The sequence below is a fragment of the Corapipo altera genome, unplaced genomic scaffold (assembly GCF_003945725.1).
Source record: "Corapipo altera isolate COAL_440 unplaced genomic scaffold, ASM394572v1 2b, whole genome shotgun sequence".
Taxonomy (NCBI): Eukaryota; Metazoa; Chordata; class Aves; order Passeriformes; family Pipridae; genus Corapipo; species Corapipo altera.
The window spans coordinates 28,514,990-28,536,810 of NW_020884874.1; the positions used below are offsets into that span (position 1 = coordinate 28,514,990).

The window sequence follows — 21,821 nt, forward strand, 5'->3', positions numbered from 1 at the left end:
CACAAAATTGATTAAATTCACACAAATAATGCAAATACACAGACAGGCACAAATACCAACCATGCAGCTTATAAACCAATCTACCATTAGCTTGAGACTGAAGGTACTGAATCTCACAATTAATATGAATTTCAGAGGTGCCACACCTAACCACACTCCCAGTCAAAAGAATAGCTCTATTGAGTGGCGACTGCACAAGATAAATGTTTTTCTAATTTATCTAGAAAGGTAGCAAGGTGAACTGGAGTCAGTTCCACAGAGATGATGACACACAGCAGCCTGTTACCATCTCTTTGTCTCAGTTCTGTTGCTACATTTTTAATGTTACCCCTATTCTGAAACTTGACCAAGCAATAACCTTATGCATTCACAAAAAACAGGAGCATCTCTAAAAGCTAGGAAGGGCAGTGCCGTCCTGCCAAAGAGGTTTTTTTTTTACAGTTACAGAGATCTCTGACAAAGACAGTACAGAAAAGTCAAGTCATAAATCAGCATCCAAGATAAACTACCGATGTACACAATACAAAGTTTAACCTTACTGCAAATGTTTCTTTTTTTATAGTTATCCTCTATCAGGAAAAACATTTTAAAAAAAATCAGCAGTGAAATCCAGTCCTATTTCATCCTTTTAACTGAAACCAATAAAGACGTACTATAGTGATATGTCACTATACTGGTATCAGCTTGAAGGAAGTGCTGATGATACATGTGACCTGAAATACACAAGGAACATAAAACCCCTGAAGGTGAAGGCAAAAGTCTGTAGAAGAGGTGTCACTGGAGACATAACTGCTCTTATCCCACTATTCCAGGATCATTTATTGAACAGACTGTCCAATACACACTCATACTGCGTGGATGGCTCTGCACAGCTAACTGGAGCTACGATGTAAATATTTTTTTCCCCTTCAGAAAAATAAATGCTCAAATAAATGCAGGGAAAAGCTCAATTATGCATTTTATAGAATGAGCAGAATTCCATCTTGCCTATTTTCCAAATATGCTCATTCCACCCCACAGCTGACTGGAGTTTGTTGTTTGCTTTTTAAATACAGCTGCCCTCCTTGCTCCAACCACTTTATTTCCTACTGCAGATTAAGGTACTCCAGTTCAATGTGTTAAGGAAAGATTTTTGCTGGATCTGCAGTTAGTTTTTTGCTAGATCTGTTTACAGAGGCCTCCTGACTTTTACACAGCATCACCATGTCGCAGGAAAGCTCAACTCCAAGTACTAACTGTCTGCTTAGACAGGGTCCATGGGGGAAAGACATGTCTAGGAACACTGCATATCTCACAGCACTTATTATATACATAGCACCAAAATACAGTTTAACCATGTTCATCCTTTAAACCATGCTTATATCAATGTAACTATATCGTCTACTGCCCTGGACAAAGTGGTTACCCATTTTGATTAGAAAAATATTTTTAAAATCGTAAATCCCTGAAGCATGAAGTAAAAAGGGCCTGTGTCCAGCTTATTACTTTATGAGTAAGTGAATTGGTCTTTGGTCAGGAAACAACTTAGTCAGTGTAACTTTATGAAATACATTCCATACCCTCTCTGAATTAAACAAAATAGTGCCTGGGAGGAGAGACAAAGGTTACAAAAGACAAGACAAAGCTTAAGTAAAAACTCTGGTCATAAGAAATCATCCTACTTTTAATACTGTTAATGCTTATTGATCCGTTGAGTATTCTGTTGCTCCATAGCATGGAAAAAGCAAACAAATCACAGAAGAAAACATTAGAATATAATTTTTTTTTAATTTTTATAAATAACTTATCTGTTACAAAGGCAGTTTACCCAGCTAAATCACAAAACCATCAACTCAAGATATCCAAATTAGGTTTTATTAATAAACAGGTAAAAACTGATTTGTCAATCTTCACATAGAACTGCAGATGAAGCTGAAAAACAAGGCCTCATTTTATAAACAAAATGCATCGAATGCAAGTGCTTTGGGTCTACTGCCTAATTACCTGGGATTGACATTTTCTTCCCGCATAAAAAAAATGCAAAGCCTTCAAAACAAAGGCTTCTGTGCATTCACATAGATCACTTGTAAAACTCCTAATAAAAGTGTCCACTGGCAGATGTTTACAGTGGGTGACAGTCTACTTTATCTTTTGCTACATTGTTAGCACTCCCTCCAGCCTCACACTAAGTGCTGCTGCTACATAATTCTTTGCGTGCCGTCTTTCATGCATATTGTACTGGAATTCCATTTTCTTGATCTCGGTTACATACATCCCCGATCATGTGAGTATTTTCCTTAAAAAAATAGATCATCAAAATATAAGAGATGCTTGAGGTTGCTTCAGTGTTCAAGTCTGTTTGATTTCTCTTTTCCAGCCTTTATTTCAGTTGTCCTAAATATCGCTATCCTTGTTTTCTATAAATATGAGACTTCACCACAAAGTCAGGTTTAGAAACTGGCTGCCAAAACAGGAAAGTATTTAAAGTCCTTGAACAAAGCTGTACGATGCTGCTGCTGTTGATTTTGGCACTGTACGTACTTCCCCAATGAATCTCTCTTCAGGAGTCTGCAAGACACCCAGCAGATGAAGCAAGCTCAACTCGGATGTTGATCTCTTGGTGGGTTGAAAGTTTCCTAGTATAAAGTTTCCTCATGCCAGACAAAATGCTACCTTTGTGTCACCCACCGTAAAACTCAGTGTACAGAGTGAACTATATGTGTAACTCTTCAAACTTTTCCTGCATTTTTACCACGCTGCATCTGCAGGTCTTCACAGATCATCAGCATTTACAAGAGCAATGTACAGAACGAGCAGAGGAAAGCTATTTTGTGCATAGTTTCTTATTAATGCTCTTATTTTAAGGCATTGCTTCTCTCAGATAAAAGCTTAAAAAAAAGGGACATGATCGTGCTTAATCACTTAAAGGGAAAAAAAGAAAGTTAACAAAAAGACTATTACACTATACATACAGAATTACAAGAAAATAATAAACGTGAAGAAAAGAAATCACTTAAAGCAGGCCCTAGAACTATGTACAGTAGGAAAAGCTTTGGGGTATTTCACTGTGTGTATTGTACAGACAACGCATGCAGTTTTTCCTTTTCATCTTTAGACGTAGTTGTACTGATTTCTGGCTTCACAGAGATGTTTTCAGGGAAGACAAGGCAAAGAGTACCACTGATTCGTGAAGCTCTTCCCTTTATCGAAGGCACTATGTGGCAGCAAACAGTTTAAATATTTAAACCTTGTTCCTTTTAAGATCTCCTCTGTGCATGTAGTGTTTCACCGAGAGCTCTGAAAACAAAAACACTAGCACTCTATTCCCTTCCCCTGTCAAAATTCAGTAGTGACATCGGGGCAAAGAAGAGGATGGGCAACACCCAGGCACTGAACATGGTGTTTGTTATTGGGACACTGGTAATACTGTACATGGCTTAGGCAGCTGGCAAGTCTTTCAGCAGATTACCCTTCAGCCAGTCAATCTCAACTGCCTGCGGCACAACACTGAGGTATTGCTTGCTCTGTGGGCTGACACTGAACATTAGCAAAATACCATCTCCTCACAACTTCGATTTTACAAAATCCTACGCATAAATGCTTTTTTTGCCCCCCAATGACTGGATAATTCCTTGTATGTTTGCTGTGGTTTTACAGAAGGTAACGGGCCTGTTGGCTCAGAAATGCCTGGGCATTTCACACTGTTCACAGCGGTTTAAGGCTGGATGATTTAAAAAAGTACAGGCGGTACAGCTCCACTGAGCTCCCTCATCTTCATCTGTGTCTGGAACAGTCTTTGGTGTTTTCACAATGGACCTCTGATCTGTGACACGAAAGAGATAAGATAAGAAGTTACTAACCAAGAACAGTATGGAAAGAATTTTGAGATTATTTTTTTTTTCAGTAACTGAGAACTATCTTGTTCCTCTGAGAACAGCACAGTTATTACGAGTGACAGAAGCAGCTTTTTACCACCCCCTTGACTACAGTTTGATTGTAAGTCAGCCAAAAGGCACAAGGTGAAACTATAAAAAGCAAGTTTCCCATCCCTTCACTCTGCCTTCTTCCTTTCCGCCTTCAGTTCAAAGCTATTGCATGGAAAGGAGATAAAATTTAGAAATTAATCAGCACAGGAAACATGCACAAGATTTAGAAGTCTGAGGTCTAAAATTCATTATGCCAAGAAGTAAATGCTCTGTAACCTTCCGACATGTTTAACTTTTTGACCCTAGAATGAGTATCAGCAGTTCTTCCTCAAGCCAGCTCAGCAGGCAGATACATTAAAGAAAAAACGATGCCTGGCTCTGTCATGCTACTGAGTAATGCTCCTAACTATACAAGTGCATCTTTTTGCATGATGTGTTAGACTATTTTAAAAGAGAAAAGAAGAAAAGAGAAAAGGGATGAAAAAGATGAAAAGAGAGATGAGTGACTTCTCAAGTTAAAGGTTCCCGGTTTAGGCAACTGCAAAGTCCTTCATCCCATTATTTCAACTGCAGAACATCTCATCAGCAACTAGACAATGGTAATTGCTGCAAAACAACAGTAAGATCTTCATAAAGTACAACAGTACTGATCACAACTGCAAGGATTATTTTTCTTTCTTTTGGGAACAGCAGTAATTGTGGATTAAGTCAAAGCCTATGTGACAGTTAATTTTAAGCTTCAGTTTAACTGAAAATTAAGGAACAACTAAGATACACTGGTGATACTTTTTTAAAAAGAAAGAAGAAAAGGAAGACAGTTGATAAAGGGACTTCAGGGCTTTATAAACCAGTCAGGGTTAATTTTGCATTTTCAAGATTGAATCAAACACTTAAATTTTGGAGTCCCTAGAAGATAAGCCAATGGAAATGTTAACAATTAGTCACAGAAAATTAATTTAAATTTTCTTCTTTGACAGGTTACTTTTTATTTACTGTAAAGGGAACTACGGCAAATAAATAATTGACAGAACTTCTTAGAAATTCTTTATAGTCCAGTTGTAAAATGTATCCAATAGGACTGTGCATGGATTTAACTTCAGTCAGTATTTTCACTAACAGCTCAGGTAAAAGATAAAAAAAGAGCTTTATAAAGCATGAAAAACAGTATCAGTTTGGAGACGTTACAAACAGTCTGGAAGATAAAGAAAGTCCTATTTATCTAGACCATTTTACAATATAGAATGGTCAGAAATCTGTTAAGATGAGATTCTGTAGCAACAGTTACTGCACATGATAAGGACCAATCACACATATATATACTATGTGGAGAACTTCCTGAACAGAAAGCTTGCACGGAAACATTTGTGGATTATCTATTTCTTTTGGTGGTTTGCCTAAAGTTCTTAGTATGATGCCCTTGCAAACAAGTTAATTTCATTCTCTGCTTTATGTAACACACAAGAGGTAATTATTCTGCCTTGTTTGACATCCTGAGAGGGAAGAAAATAAGTAATGTACCAAACAATGACAAGCAGAACGTTTAAGACTGGCTAATATTCAGCAATACTGACTGCTCTACTGGGCTACATTACTTTCCTCTTCAGCTAGCTAGATCTATATGTAACAGTAGTCAGAAGAGGCTTTCATGTAATTTGTTAATACAAACTCTACAGCAGACAGAAGTCCAGTCAAGGTAACCAAACTGAGTTATTGCTATATGTAAGCAAATCCACCCTTCACCACAGACAATGACAAAGTCATATGAGTTTCACTCATCCCTAAGCAATGTACCTCATGTTCATTTTTAAAGACAGATGGATACCTCCATTTACTTAAACTACCTTCCAATATATTATCCATCTTTAACATAACCTATTTAATATACTTCTCTTTCCTGAATGTATGAATAGAGAGGAAACAAGAGCAAACAGAAGCATATTTACTGCCAATACAAATAAAATGCAACGTTCACATAGTTTTAAAGAAGTCTATTCCATAATCAACATTTAAAATAGATGTGTAAATTAGAACTTGATATAAGATGCAAACCAAGTATTTGAATTAAATCCAAATTTTATCAGTACAATACCTTTGGGTTTTGGTGGCACGGGACCAAGAAATCCAATATTATCGTAAAAATTATGAATAGCGCTGGGATTAAAATGTGGTCCTAAAAATGAAAAAAAAAAAAAAAGGTGCAGCAGTTTAAAAAAATAAATCTGAGTCGGGAAGCATGTAAATTTTTTTTTCTGGCAGTAATTCTGTAACAGTACTATTATTCCCTTATCACCTTTTATATCAAGGTGTCAATACAGACCCCAGTGAGATATTAGCGATGCCAACAATACACTTTAAGAGACTTATTGCCCAAAATGTGCAATCTAGAGACAGAATCCAGCAGACTAAACTCCTTAAAGGCATCTTTTTATGCTATGCTTTAACACCGTTCTATTAGTAAATTTTAGTTTTTTCTAAATTGCAACTATACTCAGAGATACATGCTTAGAATTAATACTCAGAGGAAGTCCTACATCCAATTTACTGTAACAAACAGATAAAAAAGTCATCTGCAATTTAAATATTCTATTTCAGGTCAGGTTTTTAGTGTAGCATTACATTCAGTACACCTGTCTACCTTCTCCTTAACTGCAGGTATATTGTCTGAAGGAGAACTTCCATGGTTTATGTCTGAACTGACCTAACAGCTCACTGCTGCTGGAAGTGGGAAGTATTGCTTTCTTCCCTCTCACTATCTCAGTTCTCCCTACCCGTGCCCCTCCCTCACATGAGCTGTATGTAGCAAGCTCTTCCAGCAATGCAACAGTTTTTACTTGGCTCGTGGACAGAATTAGCTCTGCAAAGGGTCTAAAAGACTAATACAGAGCCAGAGCTCAGTAAGTGGCATAAGAGGGAAGCAGGAAGAGAGCGGGATCTCTTGTTGGCAGCTCTTGAATTGGCTCAGCTGTCTCATAATTTCACCCTCATGACCACAGGCTGTGTCCCTGCAGACAAGGAAAGCGGAAGGAGGAGAGCACACTGGAAGTTACAACTGTAGTTTATATTTGCTAACTTGAGAGGCTGACTACAGACAGACGTGGAAGACAAAAGAGAGAGATGGACACCTACGTATAGTTGTACGGTTTAAAAAACTTTTTTTCTCACTTTGATACTCAGATAACCAGATTTTTCCCCCCAGCATTTATTAAATAAATGGCATCACAAGTTTCTCTCTTCTGAGCCAAGTATGAAAAAACAGGAACGACCGTGGGATTAGGAAAATCATAAAGCCAACAAAACCAGCAAGCATAAAAGACAGTTACTTCCATGGTTTCGCTCAAACTAATGTGATGATTTTGCAAACAGTGTCCATCACTTATAACACAGACTCTTTTGATAAATGCAGACAGTGGGAAAAAAAAAAAAAATCAACATTTACAGTTGCTGATGTACTAAGATATACTGTACCTCTTGCTTGAAAAAGATCAATCTCTTTGGTTAGGCAATCTATGTCTATCTGCAGCTGTCTGTTACAACTTCTCAACTGTTGCATTTCTTCCAGCTGGAAAAATAAATCTGCCTGTTAGACTAAATTTCCCCACTTTATTAACAGTTATCATTCACACACAGGTAGACAGCATTTAGTTATTTTAGAAATGAAGATTAAAAATCTTCCCTTATGACCACCTTTCTTTTAATCCAAGCATGATCTTACAAAAATCTTTCAAACCCACTTAATAATTCTCTCACATCAGGCTTCAGAGCTGACTGAACAACTCCAGACTGTGGTCAGGACATAGCCAGTGGTCCACCAAATCAATGGCTGAATGCACTGAAAACTGATGCATTAAATTGGTTTCCTCAAGATTGGTATATGCACAAAGACCAAAGAATATTTGGTGTGGAAAGTAGTATGAGTATTAAATTGTAGTCTGAAATGTTAGAAAGGACTAGCAGGCCAAACCTTTTGTGACTGCCTTTAAAAGCAATACTTCACAAAGCAATTAGTGAACTGCAAGGTTGTGGTTAAATAATGCATATTTAGTCTTTACTCTGAGCTACACTGTTTACCAGCTTAATTCTAGCTATACTGCCTGTCACCAGTATATTGTCAATATATGAACAACTCTTCCTTCAATTTATTGTGACAGACCACACTTGTGGTTTAGGTTGATAGCCTACAGACGTTTCAACTTACTGACGGAATTTGGGAAACAGAATTCGATCTTTTCAGGCGCCTTCGTGTTAGATTATTCTCCATTTCATTGACCTCTGCTTTTAGTTTATCCAACTTTTTCTTTTGAACCTCAAGTTCTCGTTGAAGTCGCTCCATCCTGGCCTTCTGGTGTACCAGTAAAGCTGCAATACATAAAGTCCCATTTTATCTACTTTATTATCCTTCACATGGCAATATCAGATAAAGAAGCAAGTTAGTATTCTTTTGGGAAAATACAGACAAACCCACTGCTTTTCCATTTTCCTCGCAAGAAAATCTCTGTCATAAGACAGAATGTGTTGTATTTTTGAAAGCAGCACAAATTAATTACAGACAAGTAAATAAAATGAGTCATACATCATAATAGATGACCACACAAAATTTAACTGTAATCTCTAAAAACCTACAAGAATGACTACCACAAGCCAACAACAAATGCTTCTTTGCATTCAGCCTCATCACTGTAAAACAGCATAAAGAGGATAGACAACTGCAATATGCAGCACTAGGTATGCTTATTGCTATTAAGATTGGAACATAATCCAGTGTTCATCATAACAGGGCACACCAATTGAAACTAAACCAGAAATAAGCAATATGACTAGGAAACAGTGATATTTATCACAGAGGCTGGATTGTGTGTAATTTTATCCCTAAACTACGGTGCAGAACCGTTAGCTCAGCTTCTAATTTCTAACACTGCTTGCTATTTGTAAAGTAAAAGGTATGAGGAGACCCAATTTAGAAACAATGAAGTTAGCACTTAAACCACAGCTTTTTAAAGGTACAAAGAATGTATGCAGCAGAAGACAAATTCATGCAGTTTAATGAGTTCATTTCATTGAAAGTAGATTTACTACTAAATATCACCACAAAAGCAGATAACACTGCTCAAAGCAATAATCACCTTCTACAAAAAAAGTATTTCTTTAAATAAATCCAGCAATCATTTCAACTTCTTCATAGTCATTAATTCATCCATTCAATCAGTAATTCACACAAACTGGGATCAGTTTCATAGACCATGGATACTTTTATAGCACTGAAGACATTACAAAAAAGTAGCAATAACAAGACGTTCCAAAAGATTGAATTTGCCTCACAAAGGTCTTTAAGTCAAACTCTAGCTGTAACATAATATTTAGTTCATCGTGATTTCTTCAGGTACCAAAAAATTAGAAGCACTCCAATTTAGTTCCCTAGGTTTCCTGAGCAGTAGCAAAGGAAAAAAATAGCACATCAAAAAGATGCAACTTTCCACATCTCTGGCAGGTAGAACCATCTTTTGCTGCAACTCCTGCCTGTTCATTCATTCACACATCATATTTTGTCTTCCAGAGGTTCTTCAAAAATAGAAACCATGCCAAACTATTTTTGTACAGTGTTACAGACTGCAAAGCCTTACTGAGACCCAGTCTAGGCTTTTGAGTCATGTGTTCACAAGATACTGAAATGCAAAGCTGATGAAGCTTCTGCTAGGTTTCGATCAAATCAGAGAAGTTTGCATAAAGAGGCACCTTCATTTCAGGTCAAAGTAGTCACGCCATAGTTAAAGTTGCAATTGTGCTCGTATGTAATATAAAAATGTAATAACTGAAATCTCAAGGTAAAGATTTTTGTTGAATTATCAGGTAAGTATTCTCAAAAGACATTATCTCCTCTTGAAAAGCCTTTTAAAAATAGTGGAAGAAACTTTTCTCATTTATGAACCCCAGTAGTTACAAATGCAGCTGCAATTATAAAGAAATGAAATCAAAGGCTACTTTGCCTCTATTCCTGCAGGGAGAATACAGGCCCTTTTTCCTTCTACACTTAATTTCCACTTTTAGAAAGTCTCTTCTATTTTTATTGCTTTGGTATTACTGCTGAGGCAACATCTCAAAGCTCAGGTTATTGGTACTTGACCTGCAGCAACACAGCTGTGCTCTACTGACCAGACTCAGAACTCTTCAGACCTATGGATGCAGGTTGCTGGCATGCAGCCAGTACCACTGTATGTGGTAGGTAAGGAAAAATGTTACCAGAATATCTCCAGGTGCCATGGCATGGACTCAAGACTTTGACTTGTGCATCCCCCACCTCCTTTTTTGTTTCAGCTACTCTCGTAAAGGGAAAACCTCCACAAATTCTCATTTCAATGTTCTCCCACTTCTGTGGTTTAGAAATTTAGTAGTCATGGAACTGCACAAGGAGCAGAAGGCACTGATGGATGCCCACAGCACTATTAATTGCTCTCCATTTTCACACCAGGTCTGTAAAGTGATGCCATTTATTCTCCTACCAGCTTTGTGACTACTTTACCATTTTACAATTTCAAATCCCAACAGGTTTTGAAAAACTCATTATAAAATTACCATTATGATTAAAGAAGAATCACTTGATATTAATTCAGTCACAGAATATTCTGATTTGGAAGGGATCCAGAAGGATCATTGAGTCCAGCTCTTAAGTGAATGGTCCATATGGTGGGAATTGAACCTGTGACCTTGGTATTACCAGCACCATGCCCTAAACAACTGCGTTCTGTATTGCTATGCTATACTTCTTCCACTAAAAGCAACCTGGATAAGGAATTCGAAGACATTAGTTTAAGTGGAGACTTTCACACAGAATTTGGCAATTTTCCTTAAATACAAAACGGGCCACTGCAGGAAAAAAAATGGGTTGGGGAAGACAAATCCCTCCTCATATCCCACTGCATTACTTATGAACGGAAACCGGCAATTTAGGTATTCAGCTCCCTCTAGCGTTGCTCGGAGCAACTGAAAACGTTCAGAAAAACACTGCAGTTCAATTTCTTAATTACGTGCAAACTTCGATTTTTTCAACTTCCGCTTGTTTGCATTCAACAGACTGGCAAGCACATTACACTTAATAATCTAGCAGATGCCACTGCTTCCTTTGATATTCAAAGTGCATATTTTTCACACAAAGGTTGTATATCGTTATAATTACAGAGAGTATGAAAGTCTAGAGGACAAAAGTTCACTCTTCCTCCCCTAGAGACCTACTCAATCAGGTTCTGAGTACACTTGTAAGTTTGGAAATGCGGGCATACTTGTTTTCTCAAGGCCTCTTTGAATCTGAATTTTAAATCTAGAGTGTCTTCTGTTATTGAGTTTCTAAGCTAATCTGCGAATGCAATGATTTCAGCCTATTCTACAGACCTATGAATTTCTGAGATTTCTTGGTTTGCCAAATATGGAGGGGAATTCTGGCAACGCAATTACTCTGCGGCAGTAGGTTTGTGAAAGTCTCAGGACACACTTATGTTTGTGCATGTTTTCAAAATCTGTCTTTGAAGCTGCACAGAATTCAGTCATTTGATACGCAACTTCTAACCGATTTTTTTTTTGTTCTCCCCTTTTCAACACTCTCTTCATTTAATTTTTTAAAGAGAGCATCATTGAAGAGTGGGGCCTGATATAGAGAGCCAAATATAAGGCTGCATTTTTTTCTTAGATCACATGATGCAATGGGCTCAAAGCCTCTCGGAGCATGGGGCACAGTTGTGTCTCATTGAAGTCTTTTTTTTCCTAAGCATCTACAAGGACTGATAGGAATTTGGGAAACTTGTTTCCTGCAGCTTTTTTTATTTTCAAAAATTTTAAAAAGCTCCAAGAAGCCAAAGCAAGAACAGTGCAAAATGTTAATTTACTTATCTAGTTTATCAATTCACTTATTTACATTAAAAACACAGTGGCAAGAACTGCTAAGCAAACACGCACCCACATATATAACACCTATAGATGGTGTTATAACATGTATAACACCTAATGATTCACTCTGCATACCATCCCCTTCCCAGGCTAAAGAAAATAATCAGACAGTCAAAGCCATGTAATACTTAACTAAGGGACTTAAGCTCCCAAGCAAGAAAACATCTACCTAAAGATTTTATTACAGAATTATGCATTTTCTTGATGGGATGCCTTCCCATTATACAGATGGAAAGCTACACACAGAATGAGCAACTACTAAATAATTATTTAGCCTCACTATTCAACACATGAGTACATGCAGAGTGAACATACACCACAGCAAGATATCTGGGTACAGAATTTTCCATTTCCAACAAGATTTAACTTTTTTCATCCATAAGACACTTTAAACTAAAGTATACATTGAAATCTCATTTACCTCCTTCATATTAATAAAACTAATTATAAATTGAAATCTCTGCTAAGTAATGGGAACCAATATTCCTGTACACACAGAGAACTGACACTAAACAGATTGGCATAAAAATGCATCCTCTTTTGGCTGTCCTTTTGGGCATGCACCTAGCATTACTCTTCTCACAGCTTTATTCATTCTTACTGACTTCAGTAGCGGATGCGGATGCTCAACATTTCCACAAGCATGTCCACAGTATCTCAAAGGGGAATCCCAGAAAATGAGAAACATCCATCAGCAACCACTTCTGATAAGTCTGGTGAGTTTCTTAGCATCACAGAGTCAGTGCCAGAGATATAACTGAGCATTCCATGGTAACGACAGTCATTTTTTTCTGAGCAGTATCCACTCCTTTTCACACTACATAACCTCCAGATTTGGCAGCAAACAAGACAGAGATCTGGGGAAGCCACCTACTACCTGCTGCGACTTACTTGGGAGGACAAAGAGAAATCTAATCGTGGAAGGAGACTGGAGTGCCTACACACATAACTAAGTAAAGCTTCTCAGATGGCAGACAGCAGCACTTGCAGATAGGTCCAACACATCTTCTGTTCTCCTGGGTTGGACCACGCATATAAATGTAAAGTAAATAAAAAAAGTACAGGAAATTTTCTTTGACACCAAAGCAACTCCACCTTCCACCCCAAGGTTCCTTCTACTCCAAGCCAGTTTCAGTTCTTCCTGCCAAGATAAGGAGTATTCTGGCAGAAATGGAAAAGCTGATGAAAATACATTTTTCTCTAATCATGGCCAGAGAAACTACTCATCTGTTCTGGTTAAAATTAGAATGAGACAATCACCTCGCATGGAAGATTTTTGGCATAGTCTGGCCAAATTATAAGCACTTTAGAACACAGCCTCACAAAAGAAAGCATCGAGCAACTCGAATCCCTTCTTGTATGTAACAGAAAAAAAACCCATTGCTAAGTAAAACAAACATGTTTTAAAGCAATAATTAGGACTTTCAAGTATCAATATTATACAAGCAAGCCTAACACAGACTTCAATTTTCCAAAGATTAAATAATAATAAAAATGTAAAAAATACTGCATTTACCGCAGCAGAAATTAAGCACACATGCCAGAAATCTTCTGGATGTAAAGAACTTCAGAAGCATGAGTATACTTCACATGAACTAGTGAAAGACACAGAAAGGTGGTCTTTCCCTGAGGTCCCTAAAGCTGTACCAATCCACATCATGCATCTACACTTCACCTAAAATATGCATTTATGTCTTGGTGTCAGGAAGACGCCATACCTGCTGGGCTCCACGGCAGGTATGAGGTCAACACTTCTGAACTCTTATGCTGTGTATCAAGCTTGTCTCATCTTGATAAACTGAATGCTGATACTTGCAGCCTATAGAGACTGTGTAGGTTACAGTGGTCATCATTACCAAGAGTACAAGAGGTAAAGAACTAGACCTGGTAGAAGTCAGCGCCGTCAGAAAGGCAAAACAGGAGAAAGGGATACCCTACATCAAAAAGTACTCAAAATGCAGAATGCTTGGGAAGCAAGTTCATGATCTAGAAGAGTATTTAGAGCCTAAGGACAAGATTTCAGCTGCTTAATTTCTAGGTATACAAAATCTTCTAGGACTAAAACTAAAAGAGCGAGGCAAGTCTCCCTTCAAAGTAAGAAAAGGGAATATGACTTCTGGGGGGCAATTTGTTTTCCTTATCTACAGATGAGTAATTTTCTGAAGTTCTTTAACTACGCACTGAATGTAAAAGTCTAGGACGATTAGCTTTTGGTTTTCACACATAACCTTTAGAAACTTTTGAGTTAGGATTGACTACTCCTCACCAAAGATAATTACATCCAAAAGTAGTGCACAAGTTACAATTAGTGTTCATTTACTTCATATAGTATTCTAGATGCAGACATGGCTTCTAGTCTCCTGATCACTGTACTTACTTACATCAAACAAAATGGCTAAATTCATCTGAAGAATGTTTACAGTGGTCATGGAACAAGCCCATTTTTCTAATTCTGAACTGTTTGGTAAGTCCAAAGAGGACCAATGAGGTCAAAGACAAATTATTTTGACAACTTCTCCTGAATACTGCTTAAATATCCTAAAATTCATTCAGTATCTTTATATAAAAAGTCCACAGGAGGGTTAATAAACCATCAAGTTGGTAATAAAAGCATGCAAATCCATGAAAACAGAAGAAAAAATATTAACAGGTTATATTGCCATATCACATATTTTAAGTTTTACCCTTCCATTACCACTGATCCTGTAAAACAGCTAACTTTGGTGTGGTGTTCCTTCTTACGTTTTATAACCTAACAGAAGTAAGTACCAAGACTTTAAGATTTTTATTGTCAGGCACACAGTAGGGAACATGGAGGTCAAGACTTCATCCCATTAATTGCTTTTGAAGCCTGCTTTTCTTCTTTCTTAAATAACACTTGCGAAAAGAAAAAATGGGAACATTACCCAACGGAAACAGTATCTCAACTGATTTAAAAATCTGACAGTGGACTTGTACCTTTAAGTCATTAAGACAAGTCGAATAAGAGTAGATGTTTCTTTCAGAACAACGTAAAAATGAAGATGTTATGACTCCACTTCGTTAAACAGATAACATATCTACTTAAGACAAATAGAAGAATTATCTCCAAGTATTCAGTTACATGTCTTTACCATAAAAAGAAATCTGTGATTTGCTTATGAAGCACTTTTATTTATTTAGAAATACTCATGAATGCTAAAGTTGACAATACTGTATTAACACCACAAAGGTTACTAACTATTTTCTGTTCTGTAATCTACACACAAAATGGACAACCTGGTCAAAATCTCTATGATTTATATTAAGAATATTACCTTGTGTGTAGGCAGCATCATCAGATCCCATACTCAATTTCCGTGCATCACTGATCCTATCCACATGTGCTAAAACAGGGTCAGTAAGATGCTGGATACCCTCTGGTTCAACATAGTGATCAGGAAGGTTTAGAAGGTTTGTAGGTTCAAAAGTTGGGGACACTACCCCTGGGGAAACTGCAGGGGGTTTATTTGGAGAAACTGTAATTTTAAAAGTATATTTTGTGTTAGGCTGCGTAACCACCACTCGAGGAGAGGTTGCAGTGGTGCTGTTGCCCACTGCTCGACTCTTGGGTGGATGGTGATGAATAAATGCAGGACCCATGCTTACTTGACCAGACATATTCCTAGCAGTAGTAGATACTCCAGGATTTGTTGATATGAAAAGCGTGGGCTGGTTCCGCACAAGTTGATCATCTCCTGTTGTGGCATTTGCTGAAATGTAGACCTTGGGCTGACCACGAGTGATCACTTCATCAGTATTTGGAGGACTGGCCGATATGTAAACAGTGGGTTGACTTCTACTTAACGTCTGGCTGTTGAGGGAAGAGGGAGCAGTGGAGGTGCGAGGGCCAGTTGAACGCAACTTAGAAGTACTATTTCTTTGTGGTGGTTCAAGTTTGATTTCAATTTGGTTTTTGCGAGGTCCTGTGGATATATTCTGAATGTTGTATTGGCTGTGAGCAGAAGATTGAGAGCTACCAGATGAATGAATCATAGGTGCTTGTGGAGTAGTAGGAGAACTGATAGGCATGTAGACATGAGAAGTCTGGTGGCCTTGCTGGTTTGGCTGTGTTGAGTGTTGCGATGAGGTATGTGGCGTAGTACTGGATGTAGGAATAGTAGTCCAGGGACTTGGCTGTGAAGGCTGGTAGACTTGCTGAGGGTGCGTGGGATTAAATTGAGATGCCCAGCCTGGTTGTTGCTGTGTCTGTCTAGAGGTACCACTGGGAGCTGTGATGTAAGGCCTAATATAGATAGAATTTCCCTGTGGACTGTTAAGTACAGGAGGAGGTACACCATGTATGTGCAAAGACGTAGGGGTATTGCGACCAGGCTGAATGTTTGGGGCTAAAGTTACCATGATGGGGTTGAATCTGGGCGTTTGTTGAGACAAGTTAGATACTCCTTTGCTGCCTAGGTGAAATCCAAGATGCTGCCCTGGATTAGAAGTACTAACTGTATTAGCCATCCCAAAGACATTAAATCCTTGTGGAACCTGCGCAGGTGCTGTCTGTGGTTCCTGTTGAAACAGTTCATTGTTGGACTGACTGGTTTGAAGGTGTCCATCACTAACACTGTGAGCTAGAGTCCTACTTCCATTCATTCTACTTCCTTCTCTTCCATGGTGATAGACATTCTGTGACTGCAAATCCAAATTAAGAGATGTCATGTGATTTCGTAGTCCAGGAATCCCAGAATCATCCGAAAAACTTAGGTCTCCTTCACCGTAGAGATACTTTGTGCTCTCCTGAGAGAGAACTGCACAACAGGCATCCAAATTATTGTTATTCTATAAAAGACAGATGCAAGTTTGACATTAGTGATTAAATATTGTCATAGTTATACACGTATACACCCAATCACAACTGATAAATTAACAATGTAGCATCAGACAGAAAGCTTTAGGTGGCTGGCTAGCATAGCTGCTATGCACACACAAGGGGCTTGCATGTGAAGCTTACTATCCTGAGAAAAGAGACAGCCAGAGGCACCAAGGGCAGAGGTCAGCATTGCTGCTGAAGCAATGACAGGGAGATCCTGGACCTTGACAAGCTAACACTATACAATATGATACACCTTGGACAAGTACTTTTCCTATTCCTTCTCAACTTCAGAATAATCTTCAGCAGAGACCAAATCTCCAGTTTGAGGAGGAAAATGACAGCAGAAGTGGATTCACAGCATCTGCATGTTATTGGTTAACAACTTAAAAACAAAAATAAAAATATATGTTTATTTTAAATGTTTTCCCAAATACTTCAATACCAGCTATGCATTACCTGCTGCTGAAAATGGAAAGTGAATTTTATGCAGAGAAGAAACATGCTGGCCCAAGGAATTGTACATGACTTCAGAAGAAATGTAGAAATTCAGTTTATAAAAATACTGCAGGATTACTATTAATGGAAAACCCAGGGGACATTTGTATTTTCATTTTAAACCACTGCTTGCACAGCTCCTAAATATTTATATTTGTACAAAGTTACTTCATAAAACCTGTAATAGGATGACTTAGAAAAGAAACCACAACCTAGCTAATTTGCTTTTTAAGAACATTTCAGAAGCAAACTGCTAATCTCTCTTCTCTTTTTCCACACGTTTAGTAATACTGTATTCCGATCTTCCCAGTTTAGTTTCCTACCTAAGGATTTTTAGAAAAGAGTGAACATGCGTCAGTGGCATAATTTCTTAATATTGTGCTCTGTCTATATCACTTTTCTTACAGAACCTCCCTCCCCTCACCCCCCAAGAAATAAAGGTTAATACTTTCAGCCAGAAGAGCATCTGTTCAGGCCCAAATGTTAATAAAACTAAAGAGGTGTCAAATTCATCCACGACACAGAAAACAGTTATTAGAAAGAATGCATGTGACCAAGGAAAAAAACTGCACATGCCAAGAAGTAAGGTGATCAGTTAGTTAAAGAGTAACACAAGCAAGACAAATTGATCCATGCTACATGCTTTCTATCAAGTTACTTTTGTTAAACTAGCAGACCTATTTCTCTTCCTTCAACCAAGATGAAGCGTGACAGTGTTGTGCAGACATAGCAAGACCATCTCTACCTTACACATTTACAAAAAAAAAACCAACCAAAAAACCAGAAAAAATGAAAACAGAAGTGGGAGAGGGATGACAAGGTTAAACTCCACCCACAAACCCAAAACTATGTGTTTGTACAGACCAGATGCAGTTCTGAACTCCTTAAAAAAAAAAAAAAAAATCCCCCACAAAACCTCTTAAAATACCAGGATTCCCTAAAGGCTATCTAACAAGACAACTGTATATAAGGATTGTTGCAGAAAAGTCTTTTTATATATGAAAATGGGTGAAATGGATGATATGTGTTTTGGCTCTAGTTTGGAATAAGCACCAGAGAACAAAGTAATCAAAGGAAGTTAGTAGTGAAGAAAGGAAACACACAGACAGAACAGTGGGTAAGAAAAGATAAGAACAATAGCCTTGTATTTGTTGCAAAGGAGAAAAGGGAGCCAGAAAAGAGAAAAAGATAGGATGCCACAGAAAAACAAGCTAGAAAGATCTTAAAGGCAGATTTTGCATGAACTTAAGTGAATTAAAATTATCAACAGAAAGGCCAAAAATACCAAACCAAAAAGGAACAGGCCAAGCTTGCAAGGCCCTTACATTCAGCTTGAATGCATTTCTTTGGACAATTTTTTTTTCTTTTTTAAGACTGCATCCAATCAATTCCAAAATTTCAGTGACGTCAATGAGAAAATTGGAGAACTCAAAGGGGAAACGGGGGCACATGGAACCCCTGGCATCTTCTGGCTGGCAGAGGCAGAGTTTCAACCGCTTCTAGCTCTTTATAGATCAGAGAACCGGTTGATGGCAGAACTGAGCATATTCCAGCAAAACAATACCCCTCATCTTATCTCTGCCCATGTCCCAATTGAGTTTAAAATGTTGGCACCCTGAAAGAGAAAGAAAAAAAAAGAAAGAATAAGAATGTTGGAGGGAAATAAGGAAGCAAGGAGAGGACGTAGACTTGAGGAGCAGGCATTACAGAATGCTCCAGACACAAAAACCAGAACAACAGGGAACAATGTCCACAGATCGCAGGCACTGCAGTGACTCCTTTAAATGAGGAGAATGGAAGAGCTGAATTGCAGGAGGCTTGTTGGGAAGAACAGAGGGATACAAAACTTTTTAGGAACATTCAGTGCTGTCAGCCCAAGACACTTTACTCCCTAATTAAGAGGGTTTAAGCTTCATCCTATTGGATCTTTGGTGGTTCTCTGTTTTTAGTATGCTATATATTGCTTCGACATTTCAACAGTGACCTATTTACCTTGAGACATTTGCATATTGTCTTTATCCATAATTTTTTTCATTATAAGCATATAATGCTACAAACCTTTGTTTAAAATTAAGCTGTGTTTGGCTAAAAAGAATTCAAGGAGGAGGACTAAAGTATCTGTATAGCTTTTCATGCATAATTCACAGTGATCTGAAGAAACCTTCCTTGTTATGAAAGCCTCATCAATAATATTATTAAATGCCTAACTGCTTAAACTCTTTCAGATTCTCTCCTAGGCTATCTTATAATTCCTAGCTTAAAAATCACTTCACCCTGACATATCAGGCACATTAGGTATTGTGGGGGTAAGGCAAATACACCATTTCTTATACCTGATAATGTCCTCAAGTACTTGTCTTTGACCTAAACCACTTACTGCCTTTATTGGAATTCCTTTCACTATGCTTAACTACAAGGCAGCAGAACTCAGGATTTACACACTGTTGCAACAGTATTGCAAACACGTGCCCAAGTACTCTCAAATTCTGCTTTTCAATCTTTCCTGCCAGTCCAAGTACAAAATTTGTTGGTTTAAAGAAGTCATGTTAGGCAGCTTTTATAACAACAAGCCCTCTCAAACAAACCCAAACACAAGCAAGCAAGCAAAAAACAAACCCACAAAACACAAAACCAAAAAGCCCTAGTAACTCAGAACAGAAAAGCTAGAAGCTGAGTCAGAGAAATCAGAGCTCACAAAATTTCAAAGAACCACCGAGATGACAGGATTCTGTTGGTGAGTCTTAGCTCTGGGCTAACTAACAAAAACAGGTACCTTTCTAGTGTAACAAATTAGTGTAACAATACTGCACACACAGAACTCAACCCTTAAATAAAAACACGGAAGTGTTTTTTAAAGAGTCTCTTAAGAAAGCTGACCTAAAACACTTCCTCAAAAGCTAAACCCTCCTTGCATAGATCTGTCAAAGTATGAGATGTACAGTATCTTTTCTTTACAATTATAAGGCCCTTTTTATTAAAAAAAAAAAAATCCACTGTATTCAATGTTATGAAGACTGCTGAGTTTCCCTAAAGGCAAGCATTAGCTTTTAAATTTATCAAGAATTACATTCAAAAGGTGATTACTGATACATTCACCCTGTCAAGTCCACTGACCTTGCTCAACAAGCAGTTCTCATGTTTTAAGAACAAAACTGTACTTGTAGTATTAAGTCCTACAAAGCACTAATATAAAACTTGCAGTGTACAGTCTTGAGAACAAACATAGTCTGGTTCAGTTTCCTCTTCAGCTAAATAATTAGAAAGAAGGGGTTGGGGAAAGCTTGAAACCTCACAAGTCCCAAGCAAAATTTTGTCTTCTTGTAAATCAAAAGCAATTCTCTTGAAGGACTGCACTTTTCACAGCTTCTTAGTCTAACGATTCTTCTTAGTAAGAATGGAGAGTCATGATAAAGTCTTGAAAATATGAATGTTAAACTGGCACAGTTTAACAAGTTTATTACCAAGAGTACGAACACTGTATTTGGGTGTATGTGTGTGAGTACATATACATTTGTGAGTACACACATATATGTATTTCATAAATAAAAATACATATAAATAGCAAGACAAACAATTATGATATAAAGGATGTTGACTCTTAACCACAGATGTCCTAGTCATAGTCCAGAGACTATTAGTTTCTGGGAACCCATGACCCATCATTTTTCAAATCAAGTGTTGTTTACAGATTATCAGTATGAATATTAAGATAATTCTCTCATTAACTTGAGTACTCAAAGGTTGAGTATCTTAGATAATGAAAAAAATTCAATCAGTATGGATGCTTTGAATTGCTGGAAAATGCAAAGCAAACATGTTTAAGGAACATAGTTAAGTAAGTCTATCAGCATTTGTTAACTCTAGGCATTTAGGTGTCCCTACTGGGCTTTGGATGGGCATACTGATTTATCTGCTGAAGTAGCTAACATCATATTATAGAGTAGAAGTTGATACAAAAGATGGGCACGTATCCTGATAGTGGCAGCATTAAAAACAGCACACAGACGTTGAGAACATCAGTCCACGGTCTTAGCACTAACTGCAGCACCTGTGAAAAACACTTTGTTACTTTCAAGCCCAATAGAAATCCATTAATTAGCCACAGGGACTCCAGAGTTACAGCAAAACAGATGAATCCCATCTGGCAGCCAAAGCCCTAGGAAGCACTGGGCAGAAGCACACCAGTGCATCACACCCACTCAGGTCTGACATGGTGGATGTTAAGCTACAACCATCAAGTCCTGCCTGATTGAGCCTGAGTCAGACAGAGAATTTGAGTGTGCCCACATCACACTTGCCGGTGCAGAAGTTACCTAAGGCCACCAGTGCTGGCTCTGCAGACCAAGGGAACCGGGAGTGGAGAGCACTGGGGCCAACCTGTATGCAGGCAAGGGCCCACTAATTACCTCAAAGTCTGATGGAGACTAGATAGCAAAGTTGCTTCTGGACTTGCCCTAAACCTCAAATAAAAACCTAAATAAAATTTAAAAAGTAATGCATTTTGTAGCATTGCCTTAAATTGTCCCTGTTGGACTCAAGTTGGCTTTGCATCCCTCCTTTTGCCACAGTTAGTTTTGACTCTTGAGATGGCCAAAAGGCATGAGCATACTGATTGGTGAGACCATAGTCTCCATGCACACACTGAT

The 21,821-nt window shown here is 37.9% G+C and overlaps 1 protein-coding gene across 3 annotated transcripts in view; it reads right to left on the reverse strand.

Moving 5' to 3' along the window:
* Positions 1-1,747: 1,747 nt before the first annotated feature.
* The window catches only part of TAB2 (TGF-beta activated kinase 1 (MAP3K7) binding protein 2), a 62,948-nt gene continuing 42,874 nt past the window's right edge, over positions 1,748-21,821 (reverse strand). For 2 of the 3 annotated variants that reach the window (XM_027669828.1, XM_027669837.1), the window contains exons 3-7: positions 15,134-16,646; positions 8,101-8,261; positions 7,371-7,464; positions 5,995-6,075; positions 1,748-3,802 (exon numbers count right to left, since the gene is read on the reverse strand). In XM_027669828.1, the coding sequence (XP_027525629.1) occupies positions 3,657-3,802; positions 5,995-6,075; positions 7,371-7,464; positions 8,101-8,261; positions 15,134-16,646 (1,995 nt within the window). In that variant the 3' untranslated portion in view covers positions 1,748-3,656. Of the gene's footprint in view, positions 3,803-5,994; positions 6,076-7,370; positions 7,465-8,100; positions 8,262-15,133; positions 16,647-18,500; positions 18,791-21,821 lie in introns of all 3 variants that reach the window. The other variant, XM_027669820.1, reaches the window with a different exon arrangement.